The following is a 23,254-nucleotide window of genomic DNA, read 5'->3' as shown; positions in this document are numbered from 1 at the left end:
AGAATAGAAAATTGTTGAGGTCAAACAAAATAATGGTGCATGTTTTGAATTTGTAGCGATGTCCAAAAAAATCAGTAGCAGATCATCTTAAACAGAATTTTGCAGTGTTGACTGTAGAGCAAGCATTTTGTTGTATGCTGTTGGAGTTTAAATGGTCCACCCCAGGATTTCAGGAATGCATAATACTGAAAATGGGTGGTCTCCATCTGGCTAAGAACTACCTGAAGACAATTGGCCAGTACATGGCACCATGTGGTCTGACTGAAACGTGGATTGAAAGTGGAGTGTTGGATGAAGGCTCAGTGTTTCAGGTAATGGAAGGAAAAGCTTACGCTAAAGGTATGAGGATCCATAAAGTGACATATCAGACACTGTGGCATATCCTGCTCCCACGTCTCCACACATACATTGCCCAGCAGCACCAGAAGCTTGTGCAACATCTCTCAAATAATTCTGAAAACATTGCATTCTGGTGGAGCTACATGGAGATGATTTCTGCACTGGGATCTTTATCTTTACGCTGTTTCAGAGAAGGTGGCTCACATTGCCAGATACGACCACACAAACTACTTGAAATCCCTTACAATTTTCATTGATGAAATGAACTAGTTCCCAGCAGAAGTCAAAGCAGCTTTCTGTAGAGGTGACTTCGTCATCAAGAGGTTGCTGCAGAAGTTTAACCACGCCCAAGAGTTGTTTGCTGGCAAAAGTAAGGACTCTGGTAGCATTGTTGGTATCACAAATGAAACCTCAGTTTGCAGCAAGATCGAGAGGATGAGGAAGCTGTTCTTGATATACTGACAATGTTCAATGTGTTCTCACTGGATGCCAGCCCTGGAACACTACACAATGACCTTGCTACTGAGAAAATTCAAACATCACTTCTTAATGCCAGAAGACTTGAACAGGAACAGGTCATGAAGTTTGTGGAGGAGTACATTGTGTGAAATGAAGATGGAAAGTCTGCAGTGATTTATCATCAAAAGTAGAAGAAAAATATTGCGCCAACTTTCAGTGACCTGTGTAATGTGAAGATGTCAAAGACATCAACAGAGAAGGTAATCAAGGCTGATAGACATGTATTACAGAGGCTCCTCACAGCTTACGAGGCTGGGAGGCCAGTTGGTCTTCCATTCATTTTGAAGCATGAACTTCTCCAGGTACCTCTTGCATTGGCTGAAATGAATGGTGAATTCAGAGATGAAGATAAAGCTGCACTTATGAATCTGCTGACAACATATATTGAATGCCCTGAGCAGATAGAGACCAAAAAATGTCATCTCAACCGATTATCGATGGCCAGGCAATGGTAGTTGTTCTGGGAAAACCTGCAAATGCAACTACATTTGGCAACCTCACTGACAGTTTAAAATAAGAACAAAAAACAGCTGACAAGTAGAAAGAGTAGAAAGAGACAGCTAAATCACAGCTAAAAGACAGTGTCTTCTCAGAACCAATCTGTGTTAGCGTCTAAAAGTCTGTTCCTTTTGCACATTTATTTCTTTTGCCTTATTGAAGCAAAAATAATAATATAATAGACTGGCATGTATGACAGCATGGTATTGGGATATGGATATAGGAAAAACTCCAGAACTGTGGGCGGCACACCCCCACCTACTGATGTGGTCCAACTTTTTTTTTCTATTTCTCTTCAGAGGCACCTAATTAAGAAACCCTGACTCATTTACATTGATTCGTTTGATCTAAATTACACTCCAAACCACACCAAATTAGGATCATCTGTGAATGTGAAATGTTTTTTTTTTTGGTTTTTTTTTTTTTTTTTTTCCCTGCGTCTAGCAGCATAAAACCAGCTCTGGAGGGCACATGCTCAAGCGATGATTATAGTTTTTAAAGTTCTCCTGAGACCTACTTTTTTCACTGACAGTACAAGGAAAGTCTTGGACAATTATCTCTGGATATATTTATTATTATGTTTCTTTTTTTTTTTTTTTTTTTTTTTTTAAATCACTTGATAGATGATCTAGTTCAACATTTAGGTGACATTCACCCTGAATCTTCTAGATGTATAAATAAAACATATTATATGGCGTGCTATTTTATTTATTTATTTGTTTTTGTTTAATAAACATGCACAATAGTGATTTTCTCCTTATTGGTAAAACAAATTCAAACAATTCAATTCAATATGGACAATCTTTCTTTTGGAGCAAAATGTTACCTTTTAATCAAAGCAGTTTCCACAAGCTTGGGCTGTGTTGGCTCTCATGTCAGAAAAGGAGACCTTTTAGACCTCAAAAAATTTTCATAATTATTCTGTGCATTTTAATTTCTTCTTAAAGCACAGACATCATAAACTGTTTTCCTTTTGTGACCACAAGATAACGTTCTAAAGTTGGCAGCTGACAAAAAATAGTTGTATGCATCAGTTATGCATCTACTGTATAATATGTATTATTCCTTGTACACATTCACCAAAAAAAAAAAAAATGATTTGGTAAAGATTAGAATGAGGACAATCTAAATTAGGACAAGTGTGTGATCTGACAAAAGTATTGTGAAAGTTTTTTGGAATTCCTTTGTTCACTGCACAGAAAAAAATGGTATGAAAATTTTAACTTAAGGGGCTCTGTTTTTACCCTGGCTTAAATACCAGACACAGTAAAAGTCTACGCTCTTTATTGTGGGCTAGCAATGTGCTCTATGGAGCCAGTATTCTTTTTTTTCTGATCTACATAGCCTGGATTCAATAAGCAGTTGTATATCCATATTGTGATGATGTGGTCAAGGAAACCAGAATTTTTTAACTGTACCTTCACATCCCCATGTACTATTTATTCCACTCCTGTGGGTGTATTGGGAGTGGTGTTTTTTTTTGTTTTTGGGGGGGGGGGGGGGGGGGGGGGGGGGGGGGGGGGGGGGGGGTGGGGGGGGGGGGGGGGCGGGGGGGGGGGGGGGGGGGGGGGGGGGGGGGGGGGGGGGGGGTTTTTTTGGGGGGGGGGGGGGGGGAATTCACCACATTGACTTAAACAATGGGTTTTTGTCAGTCCGCAGTGGCACGCATGAGGTTTGTGAAGGTATCATGCTCAGAATTAATATGATAAATGCTCTATGGGGAACACTTCATTTTTGTTATTGTACTTTAGTCCTTCACAAGCATTGTTGTATTCAAAGCCAGTTTAGTTCCGGAGACTTCCAAAAGGTTTATTACATTTCTCAATTGCATATCCATCAAGCACAATGTTGCCAAAAAACAAGTTAGGTTATGTTTGGACAGAACAGTCCAACTTTGCAAAGAACCTCCACTCTTTAGTCATAAGACAAATATAACATACATCTGTTCCTTTCGTTTTACAAATGCACATTAGCGGTGTTCAGTGTACGTGTATTTTGATCCTTTTTATTGGGAGGCGATGACAATGGATACCACTCTTGCCTATGTGTGGGGCTGCAGTGTCTTCTGGCTCCTTTCTCAAGGCTAAGCTTGGTAAAAAAAAAAATTAAAAAAATCTATAAATAAAACAATAATAATAATATCTAGTTGGCTCTATCCAGATTTGCAGAAAAGGGACATCAAGAACAGAATAATTAAAAGCAATGTTAGAAACATTAAAATCATTTTCCAAAGCCTCTCCTGATCTAGTTTGAAAAATTATTTGCTTATCATTCTACTTTTTTAATTACATGTTTATTTTAAGTAAAGGGATGCATTATTATATATTTGTCAGAAAAGTTTCATCAGCATTGTGCCCCATTTGGTATTTGCTCCGAAAACTGAACTCATAAAGGGACGAAATTGAATTAGGTAACAAGATCTGATTTTATTTTCTATTATTATTATTATTATTATTATTATTATTATTATTATTATTATTATTATTATTATTATTATTATTATTTATTATACTGTACATATCTTAACATGTATGAATCTGTTTGCGATATTAAACTATATGCTTTGATATACTGTATAAAATATGCTATTGTACTGCAATTTAGAATCATATTAAGATGTTATTATATATAAGGGCTGAGCATGTTTGGGTTTGGTGTGTGGCCATGAAAAAGTCCATCCTAGCCTAAGCTGTATGTGTACATGTTCTTTACATGGCTGCCATGAAACTCAGAACATTGATGGTAGCTATTGACATTGCAAACAGTGACAGAGATGTACCATGAAAATCTGTGTGTCAATGTGCCCCCCTCAGTTTATTAACTGGCCTTCAGCTCAAGGAGCCTTAATTCTGACCCTAATAAAGATAGCCTAGGGGGAAACAGTATTGAGCACCAGCTCCTATATCCTGTTGTTCCCTGGTCAAAATTAGATGCTAATTAATTACCATTGGCATTTTTAGCAATACATGTCAGCTTCTATTTGGGATATCAATTTGTTATCTGACCAAACTGAATGCTCTTCGGCTACCAATGTGCATCCAGTTTTTCTGAATATATATATATATATATATATATATATATATATATATATATATATATATATATATATATATATATATATATTATTCAGAATTTTTTTGCAAACCTCCAAAAATGCTAATATTTATACCCTTTGAAGCTCTGATAGTATTGAATACAAAGTGCTAGAAATTTCAATATGATAATGCAGAACCTAATTTTAGAATAAAACCTAAGCATAAAAGGGTTAGACATAGGATGATTGCTGTCATTACCAATAAGTCAATATGGGAAAAAGTAAAGAGCTATCTATCTGAAGACCTTAGGCAGAAAATGATTTATTGTCATAAAGCTGGAGATGGATACATGAACATTTCCAAGCATTTGAGTATCCCAATTTCAACTATTGTTTGTATTATCAAGAAGTACAAGTGTCATGGTACTGTCACAATGCTCCCTCGTTCTGTAAGAAAGAAGGTTCTTTCACCAAGAACAAGTAAAATAATTATAAGGAAAGTTAATAACAATCTGAGATTGGCTGCCAAAGATATTCAAAGTCAATTGGCTGCAAGTGGGACTGGGATTTCCATTTCAATCATAGGTCGAGTATTGCATGGTGAAGGTCTCAGTGGTAGCAGGCCAAGGAAAAAGCCACTGTTAGGAAAACATCACAAGAACAATTGCTTAAAGTTTTCAAAATGGCATTTGAATGATAGATATGTGTTCTGGTCAAAGGTTTTGTGGAGTAATAAAACAAAATTGAGCTATTTAGTCACGCTGATAGTCATTAGTTTGGAGAATGTCTGGTGAGGTGTACAAAGAAAAGAACACCATACCTACTGTCAAGCATGGAGGTGGTAATATCCTTCTATGGGGCTGTTTTTCCTCTAATGGCACAGGAAATTTAGTTCCAATACATGGTGAAATGGATTCCATAGCATACCAAAAGATTTTGGCCAAATAGTTGAAACTCTCAGCTACAAAAGCAAAACTTTATTATATTTCAATTGGAAGACTGATTAGACACATTGTTAAGTATGATAATTTATTAAAATAAGATTGTGTTTGATTAACATCTATTCAGTGCAGTGGTTGAGGCCAATGTTTTAAATCTGTGCTCCTTTTGTTAACATGGCTGTATAAATAAATGACTTAAAGTTACTGGACTCCCAGATCATACCAGGCTTGGGTGCTATAGGGGTTTAATGCATAATGTCTTAGTTAAGCAGTATTCAGTTTGTAACTAGGACTATGGCAATTGATGTTCAAATTAACACCTCCTTGCTTCTGCTCTTCCAAGCTAAAAGTGGTAGAGCAAAAGCAACCTTGTTGAAGGTGGGTGACATTGACTCCACTTCCACAGGAGAAAATGAAAGGAATCCATACAAGCTATCTTGGAAACTATTACAGTAATCCCTCATTATATGAGCATAATTCGTTCCTTGAAAACTCCTCATTAGGCGAATCTCGTATAACAGAAATGAAATCCCCATTGGTTCCCATGTTATAATCTTTGATTGGTTCCAGAGCCCAAAAAATGTCCTCTTCAACACCCAAAATTGCCCTTAATAAAGGACAGAATGGTATCTAAATATGAAATCACTGAAATTCTGTATCAATCATTAAAGAAATTAGCCTAAAGTTGTTCAGTAAATGACAAATAAACAATCTCTAGCGGTATGCATGAGTCCCTCGCAAATAAAGACCGGGGCTGACACAGTTTTCATTCAAGCACTTATCATAGTATATAAACAATAACAAGTAGTTGTCATGCAGTCAAAAACCTATAAATACCTCCAATGTTTTGATTCAAACACATGCTCCCTTGAGAAAGATATGTACAACATATCAAAATGTTGGGCAGCTGAGTCTTTGAGCTAATATATATATATATATATATATATATATATATATATATATATATATATATATATATATATATATATATATATATATACAGCTCTGGAAAAAATTAAGAGACCACTCCAAAATTATCAGTTTCTCTGGTTTTACTATTTATAGGTATGTGTTTGGGTAAAATGAACATTTTTGTTTTATTCTATAAACTAATGACAACATTTCTCCCAAACTCCAAATAAAAATTTTGTCATTTAGAGCATTTATTTGCAGAAAATGACAACTGGTCAAAATAACAAAAATGATGCAGTGTTGTCAGACCTCGAATAATGCAAAGAAAATAAGTTCATATTCATTTTTAAACAACACAATACTAAAGTTTTAATTTAGGAAGAGTTCAGAAATCAATATTTGGTGGAATAACCCTGATTTTTAATCACAGCTTTTATGGAGCATTGTCCTGCTGGAAAAAACAATCCTCAGAGTTGGGGAACATTGTCAGAGCAGAAGGAAGCAAGTTTTCTTCCAGGACAACCTTGTACTTGGCTTGATTCATGCGTCCTTCACAAAGACAAATCTGCCCGATTCCAGCCTTGCTGAAGCACCCCCAGATGAGTCCAATTTTCAGCATTGCCCAACACCTGGTCGTCTAATGGTTAGACGGAGACCTGGCGAGGCCTACAAGCCACAGTGTCTCGCACCCACTGTGAAATGTGGTGGAAGATCGGTGATGATCTGGGGGTGCTTCAGCAAGGCTGGAATCGGGCAGCTTTGGCATGAATCAAGCCAAGTACAAGGTTGTCCTGGAAGAAAACTTGCTTCCTTCTGCTCTGACAATGTTCCCCAACTCTGAGAATTGGTTTTTGCAGCAGGACAATGCTCCATGCCACACAGCCAAGTCAATCAAGGTGTGGATGGAGGACCACCAGATCAAGACCCTGTCATGGCCAGCCCAATCTCCAGACCTGAACTCCATTGAAAACCTCTGGAAGGTGATCATGTGACACTGCATCTTTTTTGTTGTTTTGACCAGTTGGCATTTTCTGCAAATAAATGCTCTAAATGACAATATTTTTATTTGGAATTTGGGAGAAATGTTGTCAGTAGTTTATAGAATAAAACAAAAATGTTCATTTTACCCAAACACATACCTATAAATAGTAAAACCAGAGAAATTTTTGCAGTGGTCTCTTAATTTTTTCCAGAGCTATGTGTATATATATATATATATATATATATATATATATATATATATATATATATATATATATATATATATATAGAGAGAGAGAGAGAGAGAGAGAGAGAGAGAGAGAGAGAGAGAGAGAGAGAGTTAGTTTTAGTTAGTTAGTTTAATTGTATTAATTTATCTGGTGTACTAATTTACTGCAACTTGCAAACCTAGGTAGTGAAGTAAAACTAGCACGTCCATTCGATTTTTTTTCTCATGATTAAGCATTTTAGATTAGAGCTGTGTATTTTCTTTGTGCCGCCTGTGTGACTTTTTGATACCATAATTACTATTGTCAATGCTGATTAATGAACATTCATTAATAAACATCCTGTTATTAAGTTTCCACCTGCAACTGACGATCTTGCCTGGAATCAATTAACCTTTGTTACTGCGATATAGCCCACAAAGGCATTTTGTCATAGGTCAGATTGAGCAAGCAATTTGAGTGTTTGATTTTACCATATTGAGATTGTTACTTTTTTGTTTTCTTCCACCTTCTTTGTAGGCATAGTGCAAGACATTTGTTCAATGGAAGTATTTCAACCTCATCCTTCTCTACCTAGGGCACACACATATGGGCGTGTTGTGTATATATCCATATATAGCAGCTATATATATATATATATATATATATAGTGGAAGAGAATTCCCCATTTAAAGCAGTTTTTGTATTATTGTGCAAGTTACATTTTTTTTTTAGCCTGTTAGTGATTATATGTGTCAGGAAGTCTAGTAGATGTTCATAAATGCAAAATACTGATTTCAAAGTTGAAATGAACATAATTGTCTACAGTTACTACAACTTTAATTTGAGGGAAAAATGCTGTGTATGATATATGATATTGTCTGAAATAGAGGTTCCTCTACCAATGTTCATGAAGTACTGTGGGCATTCCAAAAATGAAAGAAGAGTGTGTCATGTATTTTCATGTAATATAGTACCATGTATGGAAAAGAAAGTGTGTTTAACCCTAAATCAACAATGGAAAATGTGGAATTGCTTTCTTTTTCTCAAGTTCTGCATCTGCCTAGCCATGCTGCATAAATTAATGCAGGCAAGATAGAATCCAAAAAGAGCACAGGTAAAAATGGTAATAATACTGTTGTAGATGTTAAGCACAAAGATCAGACATTTTACATTTTATTCAGAAAGGTTCTTTTTTTTTTTAATAAAATACTGGGTTAGGGACCAGGGGTGACACAGTTTTCTTTCATGCGCTTATAATAGTGTTAGAAAACATACGTTATAGTAAATATTAATGAAATTGTATAAACTCTAACAATAAATAATGAACAGTTATGAAAAAGAAAATTAAAAGAGAATATTAAATATAAAACAGATATAAAAACGCACTTTATATATCTCTTTACCTTATATAAGTAAAGAAGAGATAGCAGAAGACAGCTGATGACAAATCTTTAACTGAAGAACAATGTCTTAATCCTAAGGTAACAACACTCATCGAAAAAGTCTTGTCTGCGCAGATGTTGCGGTGGAGGCGTTGTTGTAATTTGTAGTCAGTTTTTTTGTGAGGGTGATGGTGTTGGTGGGTCATCTGGATCTTCCTCATCACCAACACCAAAAGAGACGTCACACTTGATATCCATTGGCATGCTAGCAGCTAAATTAGTTCTTTATTTATCAGTTCTTCTCCATGCTAAGGTAACACATCTTCAAAGTCATCTTCATCAAAGCCTGCACAATCATTTCTTGTATTCCTGCAACCACCTCTTTAAATCCACTAGACATACACCATTTCTGGCAATAAATTCTTCCAAACAGAATTCATACATTGTTTCGTAACTTTCTCCCAAGCAATGTTGATGTTATCAATTGCCATTTTTATGTTGTAGTTCTTCCACAATTGATTGATAGTTGTGTCATCACCAGCTTCCAACCCTGTTACTATGTAGTGTATTACTTGATGCAAATAATATGCCTTGAAAGGCAGTGATGACTCCCTGGGCCATTGGTTGCAGCATAGAGGTGGTGTTTGGAGGCAAAAAAACAACACCAATATTAGGTGCGATGTCTTCAATATTCTTAGGATGACCTGGGGCCTTATCCAATACCAAAACGACCTTGTTATCAAGGTTGTTTTGGGCACAATATTCAACAATGAGTGGTGACAGATTTTCAGCAATGTAGCGACTGAAAATTCTGGTGGTCATCCAAGCCTTCTTATTCCAATACCAAAGCACAGATAATTAATTTTTCAAGATGCTCTTCAGGGCTCTAGAGTTTTGGGAATGGTGCACTAAAAGTGGCTTCATGTTCAGGTCACCTTCTAGATTGCCACCAAGGAGGAGAGAGAGATGCTCCTTCGAGATCTTATCCCCAGAGCATGTTTCTCATCACGAGAAATACATGTACGAGAGGGCATTTTCTTCCAAAACAAACCTGTCTCGTCAACATTGAACACTTGCTTTGGTGACCACCTTCATCAATAATCTTTTGAAGTTCAGCTGGGAATGACGTTGCTGCTTCGATATCGGCACTTGCCTTTTTGTCACAGTTTTATGTTGTGCAAATTTGCACGTTTTTGATATCTCTCAAACCAGCCACTGCTTGCTTTAAATTCAATTTCTGATGTTTCCTGACCTTCATCTGCTGCCTCCTTTTTCAAATCGTCAAACAATGATAGTGTTTTTTTTCTTGAATAACATTATAAGGCAGAGACGAGTACTTACTATCTTGTTATACATTCTAGCTTCATGCCACCAATGTTTGATTGGGAAATTTGTTTTAACTTTTCCTTTTGCAAGTAAACAGTCCTTACAGTTAATGAGAACAATTTCATGGCCAAACATATGTCTTTCGATCATTCAACTTGTTCAATTCTTTTAATAATCTCCAGCTTCTGTGCAACATTTAATGGTTTTCTAACCTTCTTGACACTTCCACTAGCATTTCCAACACATTTAGGAGCCATGATGGGTTGGTTGGTTAAGAAATTTTCACTGATAAAGTTATGAGTTCGCCAACTGACAATCGCTACACACAGAGACAACACGAGAACGGTACAAAGACAAAGAAGGCTCACAGCGCATGCTGGGATGGCGGTGGATGCTGTGATGTATGCCTTGCGCAGACGCAATACAATCAGCCACTTTGCGAGCTCTCCACACCTTGATTGACCTGGCTGTGTGGCATGGAGCATTGTTCTGCTGGAAAAACCAATCCTCAGAGTTGGGGAACATTGTCAGAGCAGAAGGAAACAAGTTTTCTTCCAGGACAACCTTGTAATTGGCTTGATTCATGCCAAAGCTGCCCGATTCCAGCCTTGCTGAAGCACCCCCAGATCATCACCGATCCTCCACCACATTTCACAGTGGGTGCGAGACACTGTGGCTTGTAGGCCTCTCCAGGTCTCCTTCTAACCATTAGACGACCAGGTGTTGGGCAAAGCTGAAAATTTGACTCATCTGGGGGTGTTTCAGCAAGGCTGGAATCAGGCAGATTTGTCTTTGTGAAGGGCGCAAGAATCAAGCCAAGTACAAGGTTGTCCTGGAAGAAAACTTGTTTCATTCTGCTCTGACATTGTTCCCCAACTCTGAGGATTGTTTTTTCCAGCAGGACAATGCTCCATGCCACACAGCCAGGTCAATCAAGGTGTGGTTGGAGGACCACCAGATCAAGATCCTGTCATGGCCAGCCCAATCTCCAGACCTGAACCCCATTGAAAACCTCTGGAATGTGATCAAGAGGAAGATGGATGGTCACAAGCCATCAAACAAAGCCGAGCTGCTTGAATTTTTGCGCCAGGAGTGGCATAAAGTCACCCGACATCAATGTGAAAGACTGCTGGAGAGCATGCCAAGATGCATGAAAGGTCTGCTTGAAAATCAGGGTTATTCCACCAAATATTGATTTCTGAACTCTTCCTAAGTTAAAACATTAGTATTGTGTTGTTTAAAAATGAATCTGAACTTATTTTCTTTGCATTATTCGAGGTCTGACAACACTGCATCTTTTTTGTTATTTTGACCAGTTGTCATTTTCTGCAAATAAATGCTCTAAATGACAATATTTTTATTTGGAATTTGGGAGAAATGTTGTCATTAGTTTATAGAATAAAACAAAAATGTTCATTTTACCCAAACACATACATATAAATAGTAAAACCAGAGAAGCTGATAATTTTGCAGTGGTCTCTTAATTTTTTCCAGAGCTGTATATATATATATATATATATATATATATATATATATATATATATATATATATATATATATATATATATATATATATAATATATAGCTTAAAGAGCTCAGCTGCCCAACATTTTGATATGTTGTACATATCTTTCATATCTCCAGAAAACTGATAATTTTGCAGTGGTCTCTTAATTTTTTCCAGAGCTGTGTATATATATATATATATATATATATATATATATATATATATATATATATATATATATATATATATATATATATATATATAATTTAAGTAAAGACACATTGAAATGATTCTCCATACGTTACCAGAGTTTGATTCTCTCCATAATGTCGTTGGCTCTTTTATTAAAGTTTAACAAGGGATGATGGGGCCAACACCAACGCAATATAATTAAACAATACATGAAGCTACAGAATTGTGTTAATAATAAGGCAATGCTGTAAGCCTCAGAATCTGAAAGGTAAAATAAATGTGTCTTTGCCTTAGCCCTAAAGCCTCAAATAAAAAATGTGGCAACAGTTTGCAGGACTTCAATATACTGGAGAACCACATAAAACATTTATATGAATACCGCAATTGTAATTGCTCACTATAAACAAACGGTTTTATTTATTTCACAGTAACTAATTGCTAATAAAAAAAAAAAAAAAGTCTTCACAACTATTGTTATTAGGAAGCACATTATCCACGATTGTTGACACATGTAACTATCAGTAAGAAAAGCAACCATGAATTGTTAACAGATTGTCTTAAGACTCCCTGGTGCTACTGACAGATAAATCAGGCTTCCTTTTGTTAACAGTTGATTTGAAGAATAATAGTCCAGAAACTGGAATTTAAATCGTGTAAACCAATATGCTGATTTTGATGGTTGGCTTGCTCAGCTGTTGTGATGAGAAGTCAGTGAAGATGTTTGTTTCTATTAAATACAAGCAGTCTCATTATCTTACGGTTTGTGTGAAACAATAAATAACAAGGCTGTAAACTCCTATGGGTTATACAAATGTAAACATTTACTACTACGACAACTACCACTAGAACAACTACTACCAATGATAAGGTTCATAAAAGAGAAGCCACATTCTTCTCTTTATTGTGACTTAAGAGACATTCAGTGGTATTTCCTTTATCTTTAACATAGTTGACATAGGTTTTGTAAAATGTAGAGGGTAAATTCGAAGAACGAAGGCTTAGAAAATGTTCTGCCCGAGTGAGGCTTGGCTCAGTGACTCCTGCTGTCAATACACGGGGACTTACTCAGAGAAGCCAGCATGCTGGCTCAGGAACCATTACAGACAAAACTGGAACACAATTGAAGGTTGCGGTAAGAGGCTTTAGTCCAAGTTGTCAAGGAAAAGACAAACGATGTTGTTTAAACAGTCTGAAAATAAGATCAGTTTTTACTTAACTTTAGAGCACTCAGCCCTTGTCAACAACTGTATCCAAAATATTTAGGCCTTAGTACTTCTGACTTTGTATTGGTACAGGAATGGCTTTGGTGATGTTCTATGTGAACTACATTTATACATTTATGTAACATATAACATGCAATACAGCATATTGGTAATCTGTACTGTACTGTACTATATTGTCTACACATTTTCAAGAAAGATAGGAAATTGTCTTGTGCTAGTATATTTGTATTAGGTTTATTAAACAAAGCATTTTAAAATTGTGATTGTAGATTAACCAAACCTAGAGTATGTACAATAAAAAACAAAATTTTAAAAAATCATCATTCAGTGATCTTGCCCTAGTCTGAATTATGTAGCTGCTTCTCTGTACATTTGTTGGCAGTGGCCGTAGGCCTGGCTTGTTACAAAAGACAGATCCGCCAAAATGTCCCAATGGGATATACTGAAATTATTTCAAAAAATGTAAAGCATCAATTCCAGAATTCAATATTTCCAGAATTAAATAATTAAATAATTCCAGGATTAACTTTGTGAGCAAACTGAAAACAAATCACAAGCCTTACAAGCTTATAGTTAAAAAATAAATAAATAAATCCCATTTGAAAATGCTTTGGTATAAAATGACTCTAACTCACCTTTACAAGCAATCTGCAATTTATCACCACAGGTTTGATTAAAATTGTATTTCTTAATAGAATCTAACGAGATAATTATTAATTGTGCATGCTTTAAAAGAGCCTTTAATGAGGTTGGGGGTGTGAGCAGAAAGCTGTCAACATTTATTAACAGGTGGTGCTTCTTAATGTTTCTGTCTCTTGTGTTCTATACTTCATTAAAAAACAGTCCTTGTTGATAATCAAGTAAACCCCAAAGGTACTTTTAGATGTAAGGATTTGGGCATCTATAATATCCCCAGTGCTATTAAATTCCACTATTCCACCTATTGTTAGGTTTCCATCTACTGATTTGTGATGTTAAGTGTGTAGAACTAAGGTACAGAACAACTTTAGGTTGACATTTTTGTATTGTTGTTCTCTCATATGTGCATAGTGACCTTTGATCAAGGCAGTTCTTATGTAATAGGCAATGAATGCTTATACACAATAACATCACTGTATAACTGTATCAAATAGTAGTAAATCCTTGTTTAATCATTTGGACAATTAACACCACACATTTCTGAAAAGAAAGCACTGTGAGTTTTCAAAAGCTCAAAAGTTGCCAGAGAAATTACTTTAATTTATAATACAATACAATTTTAATGTTATAAAGTAGCCTGTCATGTTGCACACTGCTAAGACACAGTACAGGGACCAAGAGAAATCTTCCCTGATGAAAAAACATATATTTTTAATATATGGTAGAAAAGTATGATCCTTATATTTTTCATATACATGTATAAATTGGCCCCCTTTTTTACATATTTAAAATACAGTATATCAGATATATTTAAACTATATTTTAGTCTGGAATCCATATACTTATTTTATGTGTTGAAAATATATGGTGCACCATTGTCACAGATGGCTTTGTGTGGCGTGTGGGTGGTGACGTCAGGTTCAGGAAGCAATAGTCAAAACAAGGTATGGCGGGGCAAAACTGAAACACAACAGCACTCAGTGCATTTATTAAATAATAACTAAAATAAAGATTTATACAAAACTCTAAACAAAAAGGACACAAGATCCAAACAAACAAACAAACAAACAGTAACAAGTAGAATGCTGGTTGAAAAAGTAGCAATTGTTTAATTTATTTTTTACCAAACTCAGGTCTCTCCTCTGACACTCTCCTTCTAATAAGCCTGGAGTGTGTCTTTTTATAGTCTGTGGTTGGAGCCTTAATTAACTAATTTAATACAATAATTACTTTAAGGCTCCAGCCACATTCCCACGAGGGTCCTAGGGAAGGGGTTTTAACCCCATACCCACAGACTGCACATTAGAAGACCGGCATTTTTTGCCGGTCTCAAACAGTAAATAAGATGGACGGCATCGTCCGCCTGCATAAAAATACAATGATATTTACAATAATAATAATAATAATAATAATAAATAATAATAATAATAATAATTAGAAGAAGAAGAAGAAGAAGAAGAAGAAAGAAGAAGAAGAAGAAGAAGAAGATGAAACAAAAACTTACATAAATAATAACACACAAGGGGTTGGCACCCTGTCACAACCATATATTTTCATTAATCTGTAATCCATATAAAATAAATATATGGATAACAGACTAAAATATATTTTAAATATATAAAGAAGGGGCCAATTTCTATATATGAAAAATATAAGGTCATACTTTTCTACCATATATTAAAAATATATGTTTGTTCCATAAGGGTTACTGTAAGCCAAGGCATAACATAAGTTTTAAGCTTTGATTTGAAAACTTGAATAGATACAGAATATATGATATCCCTAGGCAGAGGCTTCTTCAGTTTGAGTGTCTAGCAGCTGAAAGCCCTATCCCATGGGATCTGGGTTGAACTGAGCATTAAGTAGGCTGGCACATAGAAGCGTCTAAGTAGAAGTAGAAGTGAAGTGATACACATTCAAAGACAAAGCCATTCAGGGCTTTACAGGTGAGAAGAATCGATTCTTTACCAGACAGGCAACCAGTGCAGTGCGGCCAGAATTACAGTAGCATGATGATTTGAATTAGTGCTGGTCAGCACACACAAAGGGTTAGTACGAGCTATAGGCTACAGATTGTTGTACCAAAAATGAGCTAACAAAAATGTAACTGATATCGTTCGCTATTTGCACTGTGCTAGTATCTTATTTACAAGCATTTTAACATGCATAAAAAACAATATGTGGAGTTAGTTCTTATCTTTAAACATTAACAGTAACTTTAATGTCCTTAGAAATAAAGCAAACTTGAGCTTTAAATTTTTGGCTTAGATCACCCCTGATCATCTCATACAGTGGTTCCCAACCTTTTTCAATGTAGGGACCACCTTGCTATTTGGATTTTTCCCATGGACCGCAAGAGATTGTTTATTTGTCATTTACTTAATAACTTTAGGCTAATTTCTGTAATAATTGATACATAATTTCAGTGCTTTCATATTTAGATACTGTTCTGTCCTTTATTAAGGGGGGTTTGGGTTTTTGAAGAGGACAGTTTTTGGGCTCTGGAACCAATCAAAGATTATAACATGGGAACCAATGGGGATTTAATTTCCGTATTATGAGATTTCGCCTAACAAGCAGTTTTCAAGGAACGAATTACGCTCGTATAAAGAGGGATTACTGTATATATCTATATTTGCTGTTGTTATACAACTTGGTTATGACATTCTTGAGCACAAGTTATATAGATTATCACTGCACTCACATTTTAAATGTACATACTGCAAATGTCCTGGCTTTTTTAAATTCCAATAGCTATAATTTTGTATTTAAAACCATGGCTGAGGATTTATGTTACAAACATACTTTTGAACATTATCAACATGCTATTATTTTAAGTGACAGGTGTTTGAGAGTAAACACGCCTTTATATTTGACTCCTCATACAAAGACAGAAGAAAAAAAAAAAATCCTAATTTCCTAATTTCTACTACCATGCTAGTGATTTATTGTTTTGTTTTTGTTTTTGCCAAAATAAATAGAGCTGGATTTTCACAGGTAGTTGTATCTGTGTGGGTGCTGCCTTGAGAAAAAATAGTTATTCATGGATCTGAAAACTAAAAACAGTCCTGCATACTTAAGGAACCACTAGTAAAAGTGTAATCATGCAGAAATGTGAAAAGGAAAGTCTTTCTGTATACTGCAATGGTAGATGGATTTTACTCTGTGGCTGCTTTTTATTTCCAAGGTGCATCTCAGCTATGTATTCTCCATTTACGTGAAACGTAAATATGGTATTATTTATTCTCTTTGTGAAACACATTTAAAACATCTAAATATGTCCAGATCTCGTCATTTTAACACCCTGCACATATTTGTTAATGTGCAGGACAGTGGAAAATGAAAGAAATTAAAAACACTCAAGTGGATTGCTACTGATCCACCATCGTGTACTGTAAAGATTGACATATATGTTCACCTTTAAATATACCTGCTTGACCTTTGCCCAACTGCGGTATTATTCAATCACCACTAGATGTTTGCAACAAACACCAACCTAAACACTCTTTTGCATCTTAGAGATCAATTAAAATTTCCGGTAGTATGTTCTTTCAGATTTGTCTTTTGCAATTTCAGCCACAAACCTTATTTGTCATGTAATATAATTACTCTGGTATTGAAAGTTATCAGCCTGCTCTGGTTTTTTGACTGAAACTAGAAATCTGCTTTCCTCCCAATGCCTATTCCATTGGGCCGCATACAATATACTGTTCAGTGCATTATGTATGTGTGCAGTCTATCACTGTTGAATTTAATTATTACTGTATAGGAATTGAATTGGTAGAATGGGTAGAGCATAATAGCAAAAGTAGCTATTGGAAATTGCTTTAGCTATCATAAGATCCTGATTAAAAGTTAAAAGCCTCCTACTAATCTTCTACCCAAATAGACACTAAGCAATACCTTACTTTGTTTAGAATATTTATAAAAATATTGGTCTTAAAGGTTCCAAGTATTCTTTTAATTATTGTCACTTGTCCATAAATGCCACATGGAACATTTTAAGCATGTAACAACAGCTTATTTTTATTTTTATACAAAAAAAAAAAAAAAAAAAACATCTGGATTCTTTCAGCTTTGTTTGCAACAAAAGCTTAGTGTTCTCCTTATAAACATTTTGTCGGAATGTTATGGTTTAATATTTGAAGTTTATTTCTCCTCTTTTAGTAAATATATATATATATATATATATATATATATATATATATATATATATATATATATATATATATATTCCCCCATACTTTTTTGAGATATAAAAGGTGTTACAAAATGCATACAGATGTTACAGCCTGTAGAAATCACACATGATCTATATCTGTGTATACATTCCTAAATTCCTACTTTTCAGTTAAAGAAACTACTATAATCCAAGCAACAAGTGTTTACAAAATCTAAGGAAAATTTAAAATATTTCTATTCTGTTTATCTCTGATATGCACAGTAAGGCAATGTTAGGGTAAGGTAACCCTAACCCGAATCATAGGTACTGCACTTAGTTCACTGTAACGACACAACTATAGGATGTAAAACATATAACAGTCTCCAACAGGATGTGGAAACGCAACTGCCTGGTGGTTACAACAAATTTTGTTTATACAGTTTGTGTGCTTCTTTTAGCCACTGAATTCAACAACTTGCTTTATGTTTGTGTGTTTTGACATTTTTTAATATTGTTTAGTAGATGGCTAAGATCCATGTCTAAATAACTGTGATCTTCATCCAAATTCGGGAAAGGGCTAAACGGTTAACTCAAGTAATTTTAAATTTCCGTTCTTAGATTTCTCAACATTCCCCTTAAAACCAAAATATGTTTGGTATGCCTGTTTTACTGTAGAGTGTGCAATTCGTTTTCTGTTTTACAAATTCAAATATTTTTCTCACCACACTTACAAACAACATGATTAGTATATATCTATATATATCTATAATTTGAATTACAGATCCGTTAATGTTTTAATACATGTCATGTATATGTAGATGTAGATTTTTTTTATAATTCAGTACTATTCTACACCTTCATTTTCTACATGTCTTCAAGGTTCGCATTTTTAGTATCAATTAGTCCATTTTTGTATCATATTAGTTAATCTGGAATTCCCAGGTCATATTATATATATCTGGATATATAACTATATCTATCTATAGATAAAGTCCTGATATCTATATATACTTTTCTTTTCAACAGGATCATTGCCAAGGCATCGGAGAATCTCATGTCCACTCAAGGTATAAGCATTGTGTTTGGACCCACTCTCCTGTGGCCTCAGTTTGATACTGGAAACATGGCTGTGCATATGGTATACCAGAACCAGATTGTCGAACTGATATTAATAGAATATTATGAGATCTTTGGACCCACAGATGAGTGACAATCTGACTTCAGGAAACAGCTGTGCATCAATTTTGTTAAACAACAACAAATACACTTTTTGATTTTGATTTGATTGCCCATTCCAATAATTTGTCAATTTTAATAAATGACCAGCATTGGATCAATGTTTATAAAGTTGTATATAATTTCTTCATTCACAAAACTATAAGTGGCTTTTGCTGTATATTCATTTTTTAACCACTGAATGGTATATTGGATGCATTCCCTCAATTCTACACCAAGAAAGCTATTCACAGCTACTTGGGTAAAGGATAATTGTGAGTTTTAAAATTATTTGTAATTCAGAAGCCTGCTCACCAATAACAATTACATCTCCTAGTTTCCAATGTTATTAGATTTGTGCATTTATGTTTAAGTTGGCTGCTACAGTATATGCCTATGATTAACTTTGCCAGGGTATGACATGCTTTTGAGCATTTGCTGCAGAATTGCTAACCAAATGTAAGATGATTAAAAAAAGTTTCTTACAGTTTATAAATTACATTTTTATTTCAAACATATTACAGTACTAGGAAGTAAAAAGGCTTGTCATTACACTTAATGAAATACATGGATATTAACTGATGCTCAAGTCCTCAATTCGTAAAAGGTCAATTAATTCTTATTTATAAAGAAAATAATACTTAGTTTCCCAGAAAAACATTATTTAAATGACATATCTAATACTAAGAATGATAAGCATGGCCTATAGCCTACAGTAAAGTGTAAGTTTGTTTTCTCTCTTCCAGGAAGCATTAGTAAAACAAAAAGACCCAGATAAGTTACAGTCCCATGAATAGGTGAATTATATAACTGTTAAGGCATCTGCATTTATAGATCGAGGCAGTGGTTCAGGCAAGGAGTTTACACCAGCCCCAGTGTGTTGAAATCACCCATTTTAAAACTAACCACTTCAAACCACACTGAACCAAACCAGTTCTTATGGATACTGAGCCATAATAGGTCTGAGTTCAGCCACAGTGCACTACTAATGCAGACAAAACCCAGAATAAGAGTAACAAACTGCAATATCAACTTGGCCAACATATTTTTGGCACTATTTACAGACCACTGTTTTTAGATATGCAAATACAGATGCACCAGATAGCCACAATTCACAATATACAATGATATGTATAATCCACTGCTTCATAGTTTGATAAAATGCCAATGCAATAGACTCTTCTTGCACCTGAATCCATTTAGGAATACAGTTTTGAGCAATTTGTATCAATTGTTAGCCAACAAAGGTCTATGAATATAGCCTGCCACATTAGTGCTTTATTTTAATGTATTAGACGAAAAATCCAACCCCCTAAGAGCTGGCATAGCTATAAATGGAATTTAAATGTTGCATTTGCAATAAAATATACCTCCATGTGTATAAGTGTGTTTATTTTTCAATAAAAATCATAACAAACATCATGTTGTCATTGGTCACTCTTTGCTTAACATTTAATGTCCTTTGGTGACCTATAATAAATACTGTACTCATATAGCTGAAAAACACTAGTTTCTGTCTTGTATATACAGCTATTTGTCTTGTGTAGAATAGAACTTAGACTGCTCCTCATCTCCCAGTGATAATTACTTAGTTGAATCATACAGCTGTTTTTCTTTAAAACAGCATAAATGTATACAACACAGTGAGAAAGAGCAGATACAAAGTGTATTAGAACACGTTGTACATTCTAAATACATAGCCACAATGTTATTTTACCAGGATTCTTGGAAACCTTCTTAATAACGTATTCAGTCCAGTCTTTGCATACTGTATTGCTCGCATACACATAAACATAGCATATTTGTTTATACTTGTACAAAAAAATTCCCAGAAAAGGATTGCCAACAACCTGGCTGTAAATGCTTTCCCGGGGATTACAGAATGTGTGTGCTTTATTTTTCTCAAGCATGTTATACTATATCGTGATTTATATTAGTAATTAATTTTTTCTACTGTACCGTTACAATTAAGTCACATGACCATTAGACTATGTGATGAACTTTAAAGTTGTAAATGCATTCTTATTCAAATAACCAACCCGTTTTATTAACTAAAAGTGAATCAAACCCTCCCACTTAAACATTGCATAGTCTCACAAAAGCTGATGCAAACCCTCTAGTTTGGAATAAAACAGTTTACAAAAAATAGCAAAGACAAGTATCGTTTTGAGTATGTGTTTATTGTACCAGTGTATGCTAGGATACTTATATAAAAATAAAATAAAATCCAAGACTGTATTAAAACAAATAGCGACAGTTTTTGTTTGTGTAAAAGTAAAAGTATTTCCTTTGGGTAACAAAACCTTAATTGTGCAATGATGCCTTCAGCCATTATATAACAATCACAGTGACTTCTGTAAACTTCAGGCAATATTTTAAATAAACTGGAAAGTAGTAATTAATTGCATAATATATACATTTATTGTTGTAATTATGCATTTTTACTAACAGATTGTATTTATTTTAGTTAATGTGCGGTCTATTTAATAACTTAATAAACCATTATGTTTTGCATTAAATGAAGTGGTTGTCATGTGCATACAGTATTAATTGTTAGTCCATCAGCAGCTGTTCTCTAAAGCAATCTGAATATCTATATAGCTTTAGTTTCCCCATGATGTGTTATTCAACAGACTGATATATTGGTAAATAATAATAATAATAATAATAATAATAATAATAATAATAATAATAATAATAATAATAATAATAATAATAATAAAAATATAAAATACTTCAGTAACTAACCACAAGCAGAATAAGCCTTTGATTTTCTACCCAGCTTGCCACACTTCTGAATGATGAATTTTATATAAAAAAAAAAAAAAAAAAAGAAAGCTACTGAATTCAACAGAAGTTTGACCAGGTTGTCGCCTTAAAGGAAAACAGAAGGAAAACTAGAAATAAAGTACAATTGAAAGATTGTCACTGTTTTGCTGCCAGGAATATTTCAACACTTAAACATAGAATTATGATCACTTTAAATCTGTGAAGTTTAATTTCATATCTATAAATAGTCAAACTTGCATAAGGTCCCTCGTCAAATTAGTATGCTTGGCAAGAATTACGTTATGTTGAGTTTATTTTTGCAGACAAATTGCTGCAACATGTTTGGCTGGCAAAGAAACTCAGTTTATAAATAAAGATTACAAAAAAGGCCCCCAAAACTTCAAAGCCCCCCCCCCCCCCCCCCCCCCCCCCCCCCCCCCAACTGAACCCAGCTCATCAAGTATATATCTTTTTTTTTAAGCTTCAACAATTACCTTTACCTTGCGAGTAGATTTTAAACCATTACGCCAAAATTTACTTTGACTTTGCCTGTCCTAAACTGCTGTTTACAAAGTCTAGAACCATTATGTATCTATATATGTATTAATCAGTGTTGATCAAAAGTATATGCAGATAATTATTATTTATTTTAATTCTTTAAATTTACTTCTACTAAAGAGTTCTCCAACATGATTATCAAACAGAGAATTTGTACAGATTTCCTTTCCTTTTTCCTCGTTAGTGTCTATATACAGTCTAACTATTTCCTGGATTTTAACAAACCAATGGCAAGATAAATAGTTAATGATACACACTGGTTCTTTACCATCTAGAGTGGTAATATGACCAGATGAGAGGTAATAGTTTATACTAGGTCAGTCCTATGTTGGGAACTTAATGACCAAACACTCAATGACTGGCTAGAGTAATTATAGAGCCTAAGGCAAAGCCAAGGGCAATTAATGCTCGACACCTTACAGGTACTAATATTATTATTATTATTATTATTATTATTATGAACCGCATGCCGTACTTCTTTTGAGATACCGTGATTGATCTCTTTTAGCTATAAAATAAAATTAGTAAAAATAATAATTACATTTGTTTTCGTTTTTTTTGACGAAATTAACTTTGTGTTATTGTGGTGGCAGAGTGGATGGCGCCTGAATCAGAGGCTAATACAAAAAGAGCTTTGCAATGTGACAGACTGGTAAATAGAGAGTTACTGAATTAAACATAACAAATAAAAATACAGTATATTTGTGTGCTATATCTGCAGACAAAAACTAAATCACTTGATGGAGACCAGGGTTTGGATTGTATATCTCTTATTATCTTCAGCTGCTCCAAAAATGCATTGAAAGTGCTCTAATTGCTTTCATTACTTAAATGTTGTAAATAATTAA

General features: G+C 34.5%; 1 protein-coding gene across 4 annotated transcripts in view; it reads left to right on the top strand.

The window, feature by feature from the left end:
* LOC121323252 (rho GTPase-activating protein 15-like) overlaps positions 1-23,254 on the top strand; it is a 200,223-nt gene that overhangs the window by 132,974 nt on the left and 43,995 nt on the right. For 3 of the 4 annotated variants that reach the window (XM_041264197.1, XM_041264199.1, XM_041264198.1), the window contains exon 15: positions 18,891-20,498. The exons of the other annotated variant lie outside the window; for it this stretch is intronic. In XM_041264197.1, coding sequence (XP_041120131.1) covers positions 18,891-19,074 — 184 coding nt within the window. In that variant the 3' untranslated portion in view covers positions 19,075-20,498. Of the gene's footprint in view, positions 1-18,890; positions 20,499-23,254 lie in introns of those variants that run through there. 4 annotated transcript variants of the gene reach the window in all.

The sequence above is a fragment of the Polyodon spathula genome, chromosome 11, assembly GCF_017654505.1.
Source record: "Polyodon spathula isolate WHYD16114869_AA chromosome 11, ASM1765450v1, whole genome shotgun sequence".
Classification (NCBI taxonomy): Eukaryota; Metazoa; Chordata; class Actinopteri; order Acipenseriformes; family Polyodontidae; genus Polyodon; species Polyodon spathula.
Note: the sequence above shows the minus strand (reverse complement) of the source record. Positions and strands in the feature narration are given on the sequence as shown.